The 17419-nt window shown below is 37.4% G+C and overlaps 1 protein-coding gene across 1 annotated transcript in view; it reads right to left on the bottom strand.

Annotated features, from left to right (window-relative positions):
- SLC2A13 (solute carrier family 2 member 13) overlaps positions 1-17419 on the bottom strand; it is a 350636-nt gene that overhangs the window by 198441 nt on the left and 134776 nt on the right. The window contains exon 4 of the mRNA XM_002925835.4: positions 620-728. Coding sequence (XP_002925881.2) covers positions 620-728 — 109 coding nt within the window. The remainder of the gene's footprint in view (positions 1-619; positions 729-17419) is intronic.

The following is a 17419-nucleotide window of genomic DNA, read 5'->3' on the forward strand; positions in this document are numbered from 1 at the left end:
GGTCTTGTATAAAATAGGCCATCAAAAATGGGTTTAATGTTGAATGAATGAAACACGGTACCACCCCTACTATCCATCCTTCTCACCCCCAGCCCCCATACAACTTTGGAAATTAGTCTGACAACTAGAAAGCAGGAAACTTTTGTGTCTTCCCCACTTTGCTGTTCCCACTCTATTTCTGGCCCACTGTACTCTGGTGGTAATAAACACCTGCTATTAATGTTCTTATCACATTGCATTGTAAGTGACTGCCCCACACACTGGTTATCTGCGTGCCCATTTATCTCTGACAATACCAGGTGATTCCCTTGTTTCACTTTCTGACCAGCATCAAGAAATAGCTGATGAAAATGATACATTCATTAGCTCAGAATATAAGGAAGTACTGGACAGCATACAAAAAAAATTTTATGAAATCAAGTAAAGCCAATAAAGTATAACAAAATAAATCATTTCCTTCTAAGTCACACATTGATAGGATTAAAAATTGTGAAGTATCTTCCAAAAGGAGGATCCTACACAATTAATATAACAAATCACCAAAACTCCTATTCTTTTTTGCCATGTAAAATAATTCCTTCACAATCTTTTCAGTAAAAAGCCAGAAAGAAATACATACATGATGGTGTTAATGCCTGAGAGCTGTTGGAACATTTGTAGACCACAACCCACAATTAAAGCTCGGCGAGTTGGGGGATAACTCAGCATTCTGCAGATCACAGGTCCAGCTTTTTTAAAAAAAGAAAGAAAAAGAAGGACACATCTATTATTTTCAGCTCCCATAGTAATTATTCCCATTAGGATCAATTTCCCCAAATCTCTGTGAAATCAACATGACAGGGCATTGTAAAATGGAACATAAAAACGTTTACAGAAATCTGGGCACAATCTATTTTCTAAAACAGACTAGTATACATTAGAGTTCAAACTGTAAAAGTAACGAGAAACAATTCAAGTTAAAGCAATTTATGGGTACTGGAAGACCTTCATAATTGGAACCGTCAGAAATTATTCTTCCTTATATCCCTACAAACTGCATTAACTACTCTTCTTTTCCCATTTCCTTGGCAATTAATTATTATTCAAATCCACTCAATGTGGGACTACCTACAAAGTCACTGGCAAATTGCTTTAATCGACCAAAAGAATGGCATTCATTAAAAACAATTAAACAAGGAACAGAATTCATTCCAATTTATTTGACTTAGGTAACAAAATTCACTCCAATCTATTCAATTAAAGTCAAGGAATTTGGGCATGATCTAGGACTTGGTTATGGTTTCTATTATTAATAGATGTTATCCAAAAAGATGACAAAAGAAGTCTATTTTATATAGGGGTGTATACACATACATATACACAGACACACATACACACAACATACATATACATATATGTAATAACATATATATATATATATATATATATATATATATATATATGTTATTTCTAGATTTTGAATAGATCCCTAAGTGGCATTCGATGATCATTTCAAAATATAAATGGGCTTTCAAAATAGCACAGATGCCTTGGTCTCTATATCAGAACTCTAGATCAATTCTGGACAGCTGTAGGTATGAACCACTGAGGCCTTAAGTAAAGTGCCCCTTAGGTTCTCAGAAGTGCTTCAATTATACCTCTACCTTAGCTTTAAGAGGCATTCTATGCAGTGTCCTTGATGGGGCCAGAGGTGACTCCCCTGGACCTATGGCATTTCTGCTGTTAGAAGAGATGGCCTGGGATCACTGGGATGTTAACTGCTTAATTAGAGGCATTCTTCCAGGAGGCTAAGTTTCATTAGTGAACCCTAAACCAAGTCAAGTTTAAAATCCAAGGACATTTTACCATTTCAGGAACCTTTTAGAAATCTAATATTCTAGTTCACAAAAATGGAATAAAATCTGCTATTGTCTCGGCAATAAAAGTTAACATCGAGCCAGGGTGTTAATTAGAACTGAAAATTATAGGAATGAGAATATACATCTCTACGTGGGTATGATTAAAATCATATGAAGACTTGATTTACTGCAAATGATTCTGTTCTGAAATGGTAGGACAGGGGCACGGATAGAAAAGCATTTATGGTCATTTAAAGCTTAATGCAGTGACAACCCATTTAGAAAGCAGGGAGAGGGTACTGTAAATGCCAACTGTTTTAGATTCAAGTAAAGCAGTATTAAAACTCAGTCCATCAGGGGCGCCTGGGTGGCATAGCGGTTAAGCGTCTGCCTTCGGCTCAGGGCGTGATCCCAGCGTTATGGGATCGAGCCCCACATCAGGCTCCTCCGTTATGAGCCTGCTTCTTCCTCTCCCACTCCCCCTGCTTGTGTTCCCCCTCTCTCTGGCTTTCTCTATCTCTGTCAAATAAATAAATAAAAAATCTTAAAAAAAAAAAAAAACCTCAGTCCATCAGAAAGGCTGTGTAAAATAGGCAGCTATCTGTAAGTGAGCCACAACATAAAAAACATACACAGCATCATAAAAAGATCTACTGATTTCCATAAATCAAAAAATCTAAATGAGAACGATTATCATTTACTTTGTGTACCATGGAAAATTTAGAAGAACAATGATAACAAAACAAAAACAAATAAAGCACCTTCTTCAAAAAGCTTTTAGTAACCTCCACAGATAAGAAATTGGCCTTCCGCAAAGAATCTATTACAATCTGTGGGCAGCTGCATCTATTTTCACTATTAATCTGTTCCATGATTTGATGGACAGATTACCTAATAATGATTTTGGAGGGCAGAAAAATAAAGAGAAAATGAAAACAAATTAGGATTAAAGTTTGACTTGCTAAAATACCAAGAGATATACTATTGTATAAACATCACATATATACTTCCTGGTTTTTAAAATTCCGAGTTTTTAACTTTCTCTTGGTTTTGATCTCCTATTAAAAACAAACAACAGCAGTTCTGTTATTGGACTGGCTTTTTAAAAATATACAGATAAATTTCGGTCACAGCAGCTGCACATCTGATTATGCATAAATAAAATGAAAGAATTTCCTTTCATTAAAATCATAAACTTAGCTTTATTAGGCAGTAAAACTGACTTAACAAATGCAAACTATCATTAATTTTTATTTCACAGAAGCTATGAAGCAGAAGAAAAATAACAAATATATTAATTGGCTGAATGTTTGTAAGTGAAAATTTAAAATGTCATGCTCTACTTATTACATTTCTTTTGATTTCTGTAATTAAAAACATTTAGCGTATACAAACATTTCACACATAAGTTTTAAAAAGATATTTATGTCTTTGAGACATAAATTCCCACACAATAAAACATAAAGCCTTTAAACAACTAAAGTAGATAAGAAATATGGGGCTCAAAATATAACATGTACTAAAACAATAGATGCAAGAACCAAAAATGGTTTCATCTTTTCCTTCATTCCAAACACCTCATACTAAGTAACTTTCACAATGGTTGTCCAAGTGTGGCAGGTACTCTAGTGGCAGGGATGCAAAGGACAGTCCTACAAGTTCAGCCATTCCTGTTAATAGCTGTCTGTGAGCCAAGCCTACAGACATTTCTCCAGGTACAATTAAAAATACACTAGAACACACTTTATATAAAATCCCAGCTCTTGATTTCTATTTCCAGCCAAGATGGAGTAATAGTTACCAGATTTACCTCCAGTATGAAACCAACTATAAAGCCATGAAAAATGTAGGAGATAATAGTTCCCATGACAATGGATAACAGGCAACGAAGGAAAAAATGAATCTGGGATTCAGGAAACGAAAGAGGTGAACCCTACAACAACTGTCCAAGTTGCCTCAAAAAAAGTTTCCAGGGGGCAATACAAGGAGTGGAAGCTAGGCAGACTCTGGTGGTCTACTTGAATTGAAAAGATAGAGCTCAGGATCCAGGGACACCAAAGTGGCTAGAGCTGAGGCAGAGTGCCAGATGGAGAGAGAGGACAGAGAGATCTGCAGTCCTTCTTGGGTATTCCACTGAGTGGATATGTGTGAAGAAACTACTCAAGGCAGGAGAAAGAGCCACAGAAAGAGATTAAAGAAATCAATCTGGGACTTGTTCGTACCAACCAGAGGGAAAAACCTGAAAGGATAAGGAGGAATAATCAAAAGGGTCTTACCTCAGTAACGGTATAAATTTTGTCCTAGACTGAACACCACTTGGGTACCATCTAAAACAGCTTAAAAATCAAGACCCCACTGCTTCCAAGTAATTGAATAGCATCCCAGAAAAAAGTTCAGCAGTAAGATAAAATTTATAATGTCTAGCACACAATAAAAAATTATCAGGCATGCAAAAAGGCAGGAAAATATGACTTGTGACAATAAAGAGATTAATTCGTCAAGAGGACATAACAAACCTGAATGTCTTGCACCTAATAAGAGCTTCAAAATATATGAACCAAAAATTGATATTACTGCAAGGGGAAATAGAAAAACCCATAATTTTACACAAATATTCCATCACCTCCTTTTCCATAACTCATAGAATATGTAGGCTGAAAATCAGCAAAGGTAGAGAAGACTTCAACAACACAATCAACAGGCTTGAACTGACATTTAAATATCACTCTACTGACCAAGAGCAGAATACAGAATTCTTTTCAACAGTAAATGAAGGGTAAATGTCTTGTAATATTTACCAAGTTAAATTATATTCTCAGCTCTAAAACCAGTCTCAATTATTTTAGAAAGATTTAAGTCATACAAAGAATGTTCTCCGACCATTATGAATTAATATAGAATTCAACAACTGGAAGGTAACTGGAAAATTCCCTCCAACTTGGAAACTAAATACCACATTTCCACTGGTCAAAGAAATAATGGGAAATTAGAAAGTATTAGAACTGAAAGAGTAAGAAAACACAGCATATGAAAATTTGTGGAAAGGAGCTAAAGCAAAACAGAGGAAAATTTATAGCAATGATCTTGGATTCCACTTTACAAAACCAGAAAAAGAGGGACAAATGAAACCCAAAATAAACAAGATAAAAAGAATAAAAAGCAGAATGGAAATCCATGACATAGATAAAAAAGACAGTTGAGGGGGGAAAAAAAATCAATGAAACCAAAAGCCAGTTCTTTGAAAATATCAATAAACTTTGAGCCACACTGTGGTAGGCTGAGTAACAGCCCCTCAATAGATAGGCATATGTACTAATCCTTAAAACTTGTTAATATTACCTTAGATGGCATAAAAGGACTTCGCAGATATAATTAAATTAAGGATTCTGACATGGAAAGATTATCCTGGATTATTTTGGATTTGGCCCTAAATGCAATCACATATATTCCTATGAGGAAGGCAAAGGGAGATTCAGGAGAGAATAGAAGGCAACATGACTATGAATGCAAAGACTGGACCAACGCAGCCATATGCCAAGAAATACCAGCTCCCACCAGAGCTGGGAAAAGCAAAATGCATATTGTCCCCTGAGAGCCTCTGAAGGGAGCATGGCTCTGCCAACACCTTGATTTCAACCCAGTGAAACGAATTTCAAATGTGTAGCCACCAGACTGTGAGAATAAATTTCTACTGTTTTTTTAAGCTACCGAGTTTGTAGGATTTTTTACAGCAGCCATAGGAAATTAATACACAGTTCGATCAGGAAAAAAAAAAAAAGTTACCAATATCACTAGTAAGAGAAGTGAAACGGATATAGATTCTACAGACATTTTAAAAAATAAAAAAGGAGTATTACGAATAACTTTATGGCATTAAATTCAACATCTTAGATACAATAGGCAATCCCCTAAAAGACAGAATCTTTCAAGGCTAACTCAACAAATAGCTTGAACATACTATAACCTATTAAAAATACTGAGTTTGTAGTTAAAAATTTTCTCCCAAGTCTCAATGGTTTGACAGAAAGCAGAGCGGCAGTTGCCTGTAGAGGGAAGAGTTATGGAGTGGCACAACACAAAGTTTTTGAGGGGTACAGATATATATGTTCACTATCTTGACTGGGGTGACAGTTTCACAGCGTACACAACTGTCAAAACGTACCAAGTTATAACCCTTAACTATGTACCATTTATTGTATGTAAACTGTACCTCACCAGAGCTGCTAAAACACACACACGCCTTCGCAAATAAAGAAACTCTAGGTGTCGATAGGGCTGACGTGGTGAAATAGGTGGTAAGGAAAAGATTCAAATATTTGAAGATCATAACCTTCACTTAAGTGAAGGGCACAAAGGAGTTACTAATTAGAAGCAACGATTCTATCTGATTAAACTGGGCTGATAAAGTCAGTGGCCAGATGACCATGTGAGGACCGGCAAGCATGCAGGACCCTTGGAATCTCTTCGAGGCTTTCCTTGCGTTCATTCTTCCCTTTCTTCTTGTTTTACTTATTTATGGATTTTACCATGTACCAAAGAAAACGTAAGGAAGAAGCCGTAGAACATATTATGACTAATGAATTACAAGAGACAAACTGTAGGCGGCTTCCCCACTGCTGACAGTCTTCGCAGACTAAATTCTTTGTTATAAGAAAAGATACTCTGCGGAGAAAAGCAGGGCCCTCACTGGAAGCAGGATAATCACTGCTCAGCTTCAAATATTACCCTCACTGCTCCCCCATTTTGGGGCCTACGACTGGGCTACAATCAAGCTGAGCAAGGACCCAATAGCACAGTCCTCCGTCCTGTCCTGACGCGCTGGAGGACGTGGTTCTCATGCCCCACAGGCCTTCAGGAAGGAGAGGTGTGTCAGCCACAGTGACACCAATAGACCAATGAGGATTTCAAGGCATCTGCTCAAATCTCAATGGATTTTCTAATATTTCAATAGCTCTTCATGCCTTAGGAACCGATTTTCACCATCAGAGGAGTCCTAAGTCGGTAAGTGCATTTGGTGTTAATGAGTAAAGGAAACACAGAGGGATCAGATGACTTTCCCAAGGTCACAAACTAACAAGCATGTAGAACTAGGACTCGAGCTACCTTCTCGTTCATGCCATAAAGGACAAGACATTGTATATGAAGACTTCAGTGGATTTGTCTTGGCATAAAAAAATAACTGTGAACAGCATCACAAAACACAAAACATGCACTTTCAAACTACAGTTATAGACACACTGTGCTCATCACACTAATCCCTCAGACTCCTCTTTCTCTTTTAGGGCCTCACTTGCCACTCTCCCCAGCCTTAATTCCAGAGTTATTGGTTTCAGAACATTCATTTCACTCTACTCAGAAATTTCACCATACCCATCTCCAGGGAGTTGAGTAGCATTTACAAATACTTAGGAAAATGGACCACACTGGTTTCATGACAAATTCAGTGTGTTGGAGGAGCAGGCCCTTTGTGCTCCTGGGGGGAGCCCTTCGTTCATTTCCAGTTGGCTCCAAATTATAGTCTCACAACACCCATTTCAAACAGTCTTCTTCCTTGGACTTCTGTTCCCTCCTGCCTCTCTGACCAAGTACTCTCTAGCCCATGTATCATGCCTGAAGCCCCTACTGGGAGCCTGCTCTGTGCTAGGAACAAACCCCAGGAGGCCCTGCCCGGGAGGAGCTCCTGATATTGGGGTGGGGAGGGAGTCATGCACAGAAGTAAGCTACTGCACAGCAGCTTCAGTGCTTTAACAGAGGTACACGTAAACTACGAGATTCTGGCCTCGGGAAGGACCCAGAAAAGGCATGCCAGCTCAGGTACATATAAAACAGAAGTCATCATTCCTCACTTCAAACTTGCTCTTCGCCCTGCGTTACCTCATTTTTTGCAGTTAATCAGGATCAAAAACGTGGCACTTGGCTATTCACTTCCTCTTCCTCCTTTCCATACCCAGCGAGTTGCTGAGTTGTAATGAAAATTAATGTATGTATGCCTGTCTTCTTTCCACAAAACATCAGAAACTTTTATTTTTGCATCTGCACCCTCTGTGGCTCCCCAGGTCTCTGCTGTCCCTCTGGACTCTCAGCCAACTTGTGAGTGAGACTGCACACAGACCATGGCTGAAATTCCAGCTCCAGCCCTTGACCCCTGAGAGTTTTTCAGCAGGGTATTCAACCCCATTAAACCTCTAAGTGGGTATACTAGTAGCCCTTGCCATTATGAGCATCGGAGATAACAAACTTCCTGGCATACAGTAGGTGTGATGGCTAATTTGATGTGTCAGCTTGACTGGGTCACAGGGTGACCAGATATTTAGTAAACATTATTTCTGGGTGTGTCTATAAGGGTGTTTCTGAATAAGATGAACATCTGAATCAGCAGACCGAGTAAAGCAGACTGCCCTCCCCAGAGTGGGAGGGCATCATCCCATCCACTGAGGGTCTGAACAGAACAAAAAGAGGACAAAGTTTGTTCTCTCAGACCACCTATTTGACTTGGGACATTGGTCTTCTCCTGCCCCCGGGCTGGGTCTTCCATCATCACTCCCCTGGGTGTGCAGCATGCAGATGGCAGATTATGCTATCTTCTCAGCCCCCATAACCATGTGAGCCCATTCCTCATAATAAATTGATCTCCCTCCCTCCCTCCCTCTCTCTCTTTCTCTCTCTCTCTCTCTCTCTCTCTCCCACACACACACACACACACACACACCGCTCTCCTACTGGCTGCTTTGTGGAGACCCCTAGCGCTAATACATCCTGTATTCAGTGACAAAGCCTCGTATATGGTATCCACCCGGTCAATCCAGGCTCTCCACATTGCTGCCATCCTGTATGCTAAAGGATGCCACCAATCACTTCCTTCCTTCACCTGTTCAAAACCTTCAGAACAAACCCACCAGGGCCTGTCTGATGAAGGGCACACATCTGCCCCAGCCTATCTTTCTAGTTTTATCTCATGATACTTCTCCCCTAATATGCTATGCTTCAACAATTTTTGGGTAATCTGATTTACACAAAAAAGCTTCATATTGTTACGTCTCTGTCTCTTACAGTGTTCTTGCTCTATGAGGTCACCCCTGTTCCCAAAAGAGGATCTTCTGTCATCTGAATCATGCTGTCAGTTTTATACCTCCCTTATGCTCTCACTGCTGGCTAATTTGTTTTGCAGGTGAGGCAGCTGATGTCTCTTCCATACTGAATTACGTGGGGTGCATGGCTCAGGTTCCATCTCTGTTTTATCATTTCCTTCCCATTGTACTTAGCCTAGGGTCATGCAAATAGAAGGCATTCAATAAACATTTGTTTAATGAATACGAGGGAGAAGGAGGGAGGAGGAGGGAGGAAGGAACACCAGAGCAAATAATGGTTACCGAGAAGTCAAGAATAAAGCAATCTGAATACACCGCAAGTTGCTAAACAATGTTGTGATTAATTATAAACGACCACGAAGATCCTGAGCGTATCTATGCTGTTTTCCTCCTCAGTATGCGGCAGATGATGTTTGTGATTACAAGCTGGTGCTTGGCACATGCTCTGTTTGGAAGGATGGACTGCTGCTACTGATAAATTCAACCCCATGTGGCTCAATCATTCCTTCACAGTCTGGCATTTATGCCAATACATTCTGAAATCCTTCTAAGGCAATCAATTTGCCAAGATGTTGTGTTGTGCCGGTTGTCTATAGATGCGTGCTCCTGAGCCGGTCATGGTACATTAAGGCCTGTATGCAATGACTGTGTTAATCCGGTCATTATTATTCCAGGTTGCTAAAGCAAAGACTTTTTTCTACTTATAAGGAGAGATGCTGAGAGGGCTCTGTGCTACTAAAATGCTGTTTGTTTTTTTCAAAAACCTTGCTTTGTTATTATCTTAATTCCAAAATATTTCTTTCATTAAAGTTATCTACATAAATAATGGCAATCCTAAATCTAGCCCAGCAATTCTCAAACGAAACCTTTGAACTTTCTGACAGCAATGGGAGTGTGGTGTGATGTCGAGGGAAAACAAAAACAAAAACAGGAAACATGACTACTTTAGACAATCTTTCTTGAGCAAACGGAGGTATCCTTTTTTAAAGTAAATGGACAGTCTTCTGGAACAACTATATTCTTAAAATTAATACTGTCTTTGGACAAAGCAATTTTTAAGTGAAAGAATATATAACTCAACCTAATGATCTTCTCTAGTATTTTCATAACAAGTTGTCATTTAAGTGATATAAAAAGTCTCTCACCTACCCAGTTTTTCAGTAGATACCACACAGTAAGATACAGACTTGCATCTGTGAATGGCTATTACAACCACATGCAATGCTGAACAGTGCAGAGACCAAGAGTCTCCAAATTAGGGAATCAAATCAGCTAGATCTGAATCTAGCTCAACCATGTAGAAGCTGTGTGAACTTGGGAAGGTTCCTTACCCTCTCTGGACCTCACATGCCTCATATGTGACAACAGGTACTTCATAGGTATATTGTGATGATTAAGGGTGGTAATGCATGTGAAATATTGCAACAAAACTCAAATAATGAAGCTATGATTTCATCCATCAGCTTTCCAGTAGAATTTCTCCGTGGATGAATAGAATTATAAAGTTTTAAATGGAAAACTGTCAATAAATCACATGGGCTTTCCTTCTAGCTAAACAGAGTATTTACTTTTAAGATTCCACAAAATAATTCAAAGAGCTCCATTAACATAAAAAATAAATGATTCTATACTTACAATTTCTATTTCTTTCATAATTAACATTCCTACACAGATTAGTAATAAACCACTCAGTAATACCTATGCCACAGGTACCTGTAATAAATGGCAGTTCTATCAAATTCAATGATGTATGCTATATCAAACTATTCATACAACCACAGAGAAATCGGAATTAACCCATCCTCTGCCTTCATTTTATTATTTATTTTTTATTTGGTTGGTTTTTGGTTGATTGATTGATTGATCAGAAAGAGAGAGAGCATGCACAAGCAGGGGGAGCAGCAGAGGGGTAAGGAGAAGCAGGCTCCCTGCTGAGCCAGGAGCCTGATGTGGGGCTCAATCCCAGGATCCAGGGATCAGGACCTGAGCCCAAGGCAGACACTTAACCAACAGAGCCACCCAGGTGTCTTTCTGCCTTCGTTTTAGATCATGTGTAGACTCCTAAGAATTTAAATATTCTTATACCTATCAGATCAAAACATTTTAAGATATATGAAGTATAATTTTTTTGGTTTAAAAACACTGTATTCATATGGATATTTAAATTTTACATGACAATTTGAATAACATTCTATTAGCATGTTCCTTTATTAGATTCAGGCATTCAATAAATAAGTACCATGGAGAATGAAGATGAAAATCTAACCTGGATTCATACATTTTCTACTGTTCTTTCTTTTTATGCTTGGTTTTATACATGACTGTTACCATGAATAAAAATACCAAAAAGATAAGAATCAGGCTGAATTAAATGGCTCATAATTTTATGGTAGGGCAGAATATTTAAAAATCGTGATTGTCCTGCCACATTTCGGAAGCATGACTGCTACAAACATATGTGGTACCTTGAAATATAATATCTTAAAGAAAAAAGGCTGTTTTCTCTCAGCATGATTTTCAGAAAATCATAATTATTCCCAAAATAGCCAAGAACTAGATATAAAAGTGAACCAAATATATGAGGCTATAAATATATTCACTAATTCTAAAGTAGTTCTGCCCCCACACTCCTCTCTTTGCCTACTCTCCAATTACATCTTCACCACCACCAACAACAACAACAAAAAGAAAGGGGGAAAATCTTGGTCTCCTACATGTTAGAAAATATCAATGTTTGTCATTAATTATAGAATAAGAAATAAAGATGTTCTACAGAAAGAACTTAGTACTAAGTTCTCCAAAATAGGGTAGGAAATAGATGGAGCATTGAGTTCGTGGAAATGAAGAGTTGATTCAAAATATGGATTCTCCAGCAATTTCACCTTTTACTTATCAAGGTTTAACTCCAAAAATAAATAACACTTATGGCAGAATGTAAATGCTATTGAAAAAGGAATAGGGCAATAACTGCATCTTCCATTTGTTCAGGTATGCTGAGACATGTGAGATTTAAAATGTCATACTAAGCCATGAATACAATAGACAAAGCTTGCAAAGGAGCTCCGTAAGTGTTCGTTTGCTAAATCCACAAGAGTTGGTGCACACAACCCTGGAGGCCTCAGGGTGGATGATGGATTCGAGAATCTATTTTGCTCACAGCGGCAAACCAAAAGTATCCTACATCAGCACATAAATAAAATCTCTTAGGGCTGCTCAATACACTGGCTTTCTTGCTTATTAAGGTCTTTCCACCAAAGTTTTGCGTGGCTGCTGAGCTTGCTTTGAGTTAAAAAACAAAACAAAAAACAAAACAAAAAAACACCACCAGTTACTTCTGTAGACCTTAGTAGAAAGGTGATCTACATTAATAAGTATGAATAAAAACATGGGTTTCAACAGAAAAAAAAACCAACTTCACTAGAGAGGTCAGTCTTCTTAACTTCCAAAATTCAGAAGAAAATATGCACCAATCACCAATAACATGTAAAACACAAATGACAAAATATATTCACTGTATTTCCCAAATCAAACATAACTAAGTGACAGGAAGACTAGTTAACTGGCATGAACACAGCATCATATATTCCAGAAAAATGTGCTAGGAACAATACAGTACCACAATAAACCCTTTATTTTCTTTTCTCCAAAATACTTTATGGCCTAAAGTGGTTAACTGAACACCCCATCCTTATGAGATCGATAACTAAAATAAATACTAAAATGGAAATTTATATGCATTAACAGCTGGTACATTAGTTTTAATTTTTAAAAAAGCCATTGGATTCCTATAAGGAATTGATCATTTTTATTGAAGATAAAGTTTAAGCTTTTCTTTTAAAGGCTCATCTTGTTATTTGTAGCAAAATGAAAAGAACAAAGTGGAGTAATTTGCAAAAGTGGGAAAGATTGATAAATCTGTGTTAAGTTCAAATAACTTTCAAAAACTACTTATAAATCTGGCTTAAAGTAATCTTCTAACTTGCCAAAAATAAAAATATAACTACAAAATAAATTTTCACAAATATCTACTTACATATTCAGTGACACATAAGTGAGGGGCTCACCTTTATAAAAGACGTAGTTTAGGTTTACTCATGCATTATAAAGATCGGTTCAGAAATGTCAGTGACCTTTTTACGGCAAAGTGCAACCTTCAGAGTTCTTGGCCTATGAGGGTAATTTCCTTCAAGATCACAATTTTAATTTAAGACAAACCTAATATACAGCACTACACCTGAAACACAATTCAGCACTCAATAAAATCCAATAAAATACTACTACATCAAAAGGAAAGCAAAGGAAGAGTAAATCTCTCAATATTTAGGAGTAATTAATATTATTAACTTTATGCACATAGCATAATCCTGAACCCCCAGACCTAAAAAAAAACTTGGACAGGAGAGATCTGCTAATATAACACAATGCCTGTGGGAAACTGGGCTTGCTTGTACATTATGAGGGTGATAACATCTTCCGTTTTCTCTTATGCATATGCACATACACATGTGTATCTATAAAAATATATGGGTACATATGTGCATGTATACACACACACACACACACACACACACACACACACACACAGAGAAAGCAAGGTTTTGTAGTTACAATGATCCCCATTACAGAACCTCTTTTATCACTTGCAGACCTTCACTTCCTGATCCCCCTTCTTGACCTCTCCCCCACGCCTGCTTGAAGAAAATGAGGTATCACTGAAGATATAAAAACATTTATTGTGAACTGCTATAACAACTCTGTTCCTACTTCCATGTTTCTATGTAATGCACAGGCACATGCCTACAAGTCTAAAAGTTCTGAGAAACTATGGCAGAATTTCAAGAGAGAACAATTGGCAGAGGAAATGGAGAATGAGTTCCACATGCCCCACTCTAGAAATTGTGCGGCAGGAACCAGAAAAATACTGGTATTCAATTAGCATATGCAGCAGACCGATATCTGCATTCGGTGCCTGCAAGCCTGGAGCAGCACTCCAACTAATCATCCTCTAAGTGATTTCACTCAATCCATGTTCACAACCAGAGACAAGAGAGCTTTTAATGCTCCCCGTGTGTGTTAACCTACTGCCTATAACGACTGGGCAAGGAGAATTCAAAAGACAGTTCTCCAGATGCCTTAGCTTTTAGATGTCTCTGGGTATCTAACCTTATTTCCTTGGCATCTTTGTTTTTAATTTGTGATTGTTTTTCATTAGGCAGATTCTTCTAATCTTCTCACATGACACAAACCATAATTTTACTTGATATAGTTTGAGATGCTCTTCTAAATAAATATGGCTCTCTAGGGATGAGGTCAGTATTTGAAAATCTACATATGGCTGTTTTATTTTGAGGCATGTCTGCAGTTACCATATGGTCAGTGGCAATCTGTGAAGGGAGTCAGGATGTGTCTATTTAAAATACTGACTGAAACTTGAGTTTCTACTTAGAAATGCTTTCATCCATCTACTTTTTCTGAACACTGAAGTTTAGTCTTTGAAAAATGCAATCTGCCCTCTGTAGTGCAAAATTCAATTACAAAATAAAATTCATTTCTACACATTCTTGGTTATGCATACAGAAAAAGCACGCTGAGATGTGGAAATGGTTCTAATCCTGGTACTCAACTTGTTCATGGCTTAGACTATATTCTAGTAAAGCTCGTGATCATTTGAATGCACAATTTAAATGTGAAGCAATGTGCAGCTGAATGCTTCTCAGGGATGTTCTAGAACATCCCGTCCTCTGAGGTCCCTTAAAACATCAAGGTTGATGTTGAATGAAACTAATTTAGCAACATTTACATTAAAAATATATGGCTCTTTATGTGAAATATAGCCATGATGTAACTGTTATGTAGGAGTATAAACAAATGTTCTATTTGAGTGAGGTATATAGCTTTTATAAATTATTCCCATTCATTATTCATCAAGTTACTATAAATGTTTTAGGAAAATAGTGAAAGCCATTTTTCCAGCACTTTTCTAAAAAGTACTATTCATAAATATTCTATTTGGGAAGTTGGTATAAAGCTCTTTCACTTTGTTGTTATATATCCATTTGGTCTTTTAATGAAAAAGAAATACATCTATGTGGGAGTTGAATGGTTGTAAAAGGGCAAGGCAAGCTAAATTATTTCTAATAAGACAAAGAACTGGCATATTTAAAACCAGAAAATGGCATTTAAATAACCTCAAAAATATCTGTTCCAAAATGGTATTTTGACCTAACAAGTGATGACCTAAATAGAATCTCTATCCACACATACTTTCACCTCACTCTGCAAATTACCTCAAATCTTAAACCAGTTCAGAAGCCATCTGTTGTAAGTCCCTGTAACTTACCCTCTTCTAGTTCAGTGAGAGTAATCCCTTCCTCTCTGAGCCCCCATTTCTGTGCCCTGTCTACTCTCTCCCTTCCTTCCCTGGGATCTGTCCTTTCAAGCAATACCTCAATCCCAATTATACTAAGCTACAATTTCATCATCTCTACACTTCTGGAAGAATAGGTCTACATATACTTTCTTGATTTTTGCCATTTTCCCCACCACTCTATTGAAACTACTCTCTCAAAATGTCATTGATGAAACTAATTGCTAATACCAACAGTGAGGTAGTCATTCTCTTTATCTCCTTACATTTCATGCTATGGCCAACTCATTTATAAATCTCTCTCATACTCTGCCTTCTCTGATATTACAGAATTTTGTGTCTCCTCTAACATTTTATTCCATTTCAGTGGCGTTTGCTGGATCCTCTTCTTCAGTTATCCTTAGTGTAGGCATTCTCTAAGATTTTACCCCACGTCCTTTAAATTCTCTTGTAGACATTCTCTTTTACTTCCAAAATTCTATCTTTCCATTTAAAAAAATGCAACAAAACCATGCATGCATACACACAATTTTTACCTAAAATCCTGTCCTCCCTTCTTGATCATCAACGTAGTGTCCTGATGCTTCAGCAACTAACTTTATAAACCATATTATTGCATCTGCTATCACTCAGGACATTTTTCACTACCCACACTGGGTATCCCCTATAGGAGGTCTCATGAAAGAAAATATGTAAATGCCAGCAAAAGTATTATTATTTCATTTTTTCCCCTCATGGACAGTGAGAATCATGTAACTGATTGCATTATCCTTGCAGTTATGGGGGCTCAGAATCAAATATATAACAATTTGTTGCCAAGTGTGTTTGCCTCTATGGTTAATAAGATATATCTACATGTTAGTTCTCCCTGGTGTTGATTTTCTCTTCTAATTCTTAATTTCCCACAGCACTATGTTTTTATTTTTATTTTAGTTCACTTTCCTGAACATATTTTCTGTAAGCTTCCTAAGGTAACTTAGGAAATAAGTCAAGATATAACCAAACAAACAAACAATGCAGAACTGTAGGAACTCAACAAATTCAGAATCAAATCATTAAATCACAGTTATACACACAAAAATAAATATGATAGCCCTGCTCTTTTCTGGAAAAGGTATAGAAAAATTCCTTCTAGAAATACCAGCTCAGGGACGCCTAGGTGGCTCAGTCAGTTAAGCATCTGCCTTCGGTTCAGGTCATGATCCCAGGGTCCTGAGATTGAGTTCTGCATCGGGCTCCCTGCTCAGTGGGGAGTCTGCCTCTCCCTCTGCCTCCTACTCCTTCTGCTTGTGTGCACACGCGCTCTCTCTCTCTCTCTCTCTCTGACAAATAATTATTAAAATAATTAAAAAAAAATACCAGTTCATTTTTGGTTTCTCTTTGCTCCTTATATCCTACTTTCAGTGGATCAACAAATACACTTGTCGGATTACCCCCTAGTTCCATCCCATGCTTAGCTTTATCAAACTAATAAGCAGCAATAATCATTTCACTCCTTTCTTCAAGACATAACTTCAGTGTTTCCTTAATACCTAAAGACTTCTTATCATGGTGCTCAAAGTAGTATGGTATCCGGTTTCAAATCTAACTCCCATAATAACACAGTTGCAATGAACTTATCACCACTCAGAGAACACATATACTGCCATACCTCTATGCCCTATTTCAAGTTTGTCATGTTCCTGGAATGTTTAAACCAGTCCCAAATCACCTCCTCCAAAATCCTATTTTTTATACATTTTTTACACATTTTTGACTATTTTTATACATTTTTATACATTTCCTTATCTACCACTAGGTGTTTAAGCCTCTTAACAGCTGAGTCCATGTGTAATGTATACATTAGTTTCCTCGCTGTAACTTACAGTAAGTGCTCATTGATTATCGAACTGCATCAAAAGATAATTTGGTTTATACAAAATATTTCCCTTAAATGTTTTTCATCTAATATTTATTATATCTAATAATTTGAAATGTTACCATCTTTGCCAAATGGTACAAGAAGTTTATTAACTATACTTATTTCCGTCATTTCAGAACTGGCTTGGGTTGTGTCAGCATCCCTAGGTATATGAAAATCCCTATGCTATATTTTCTTTATGGCAGTGAGTAAATTAATATTTTAT

This window comes from Ailuropoda melanoleuca, chromosome 16 (genome assembly GCF_002007445.2).
Source record: "Ailuropoda melanoleuca isolate Jingjing chromosome 16, ASM200744v2, whole genome shotgun sequence".
Lineage (NCBI taxonomy): Eukaryota > Metazoa > Chordata > Mammalia > Carnivora > Ursidae > Ailuropoda > Ailuropoda melanoleuca.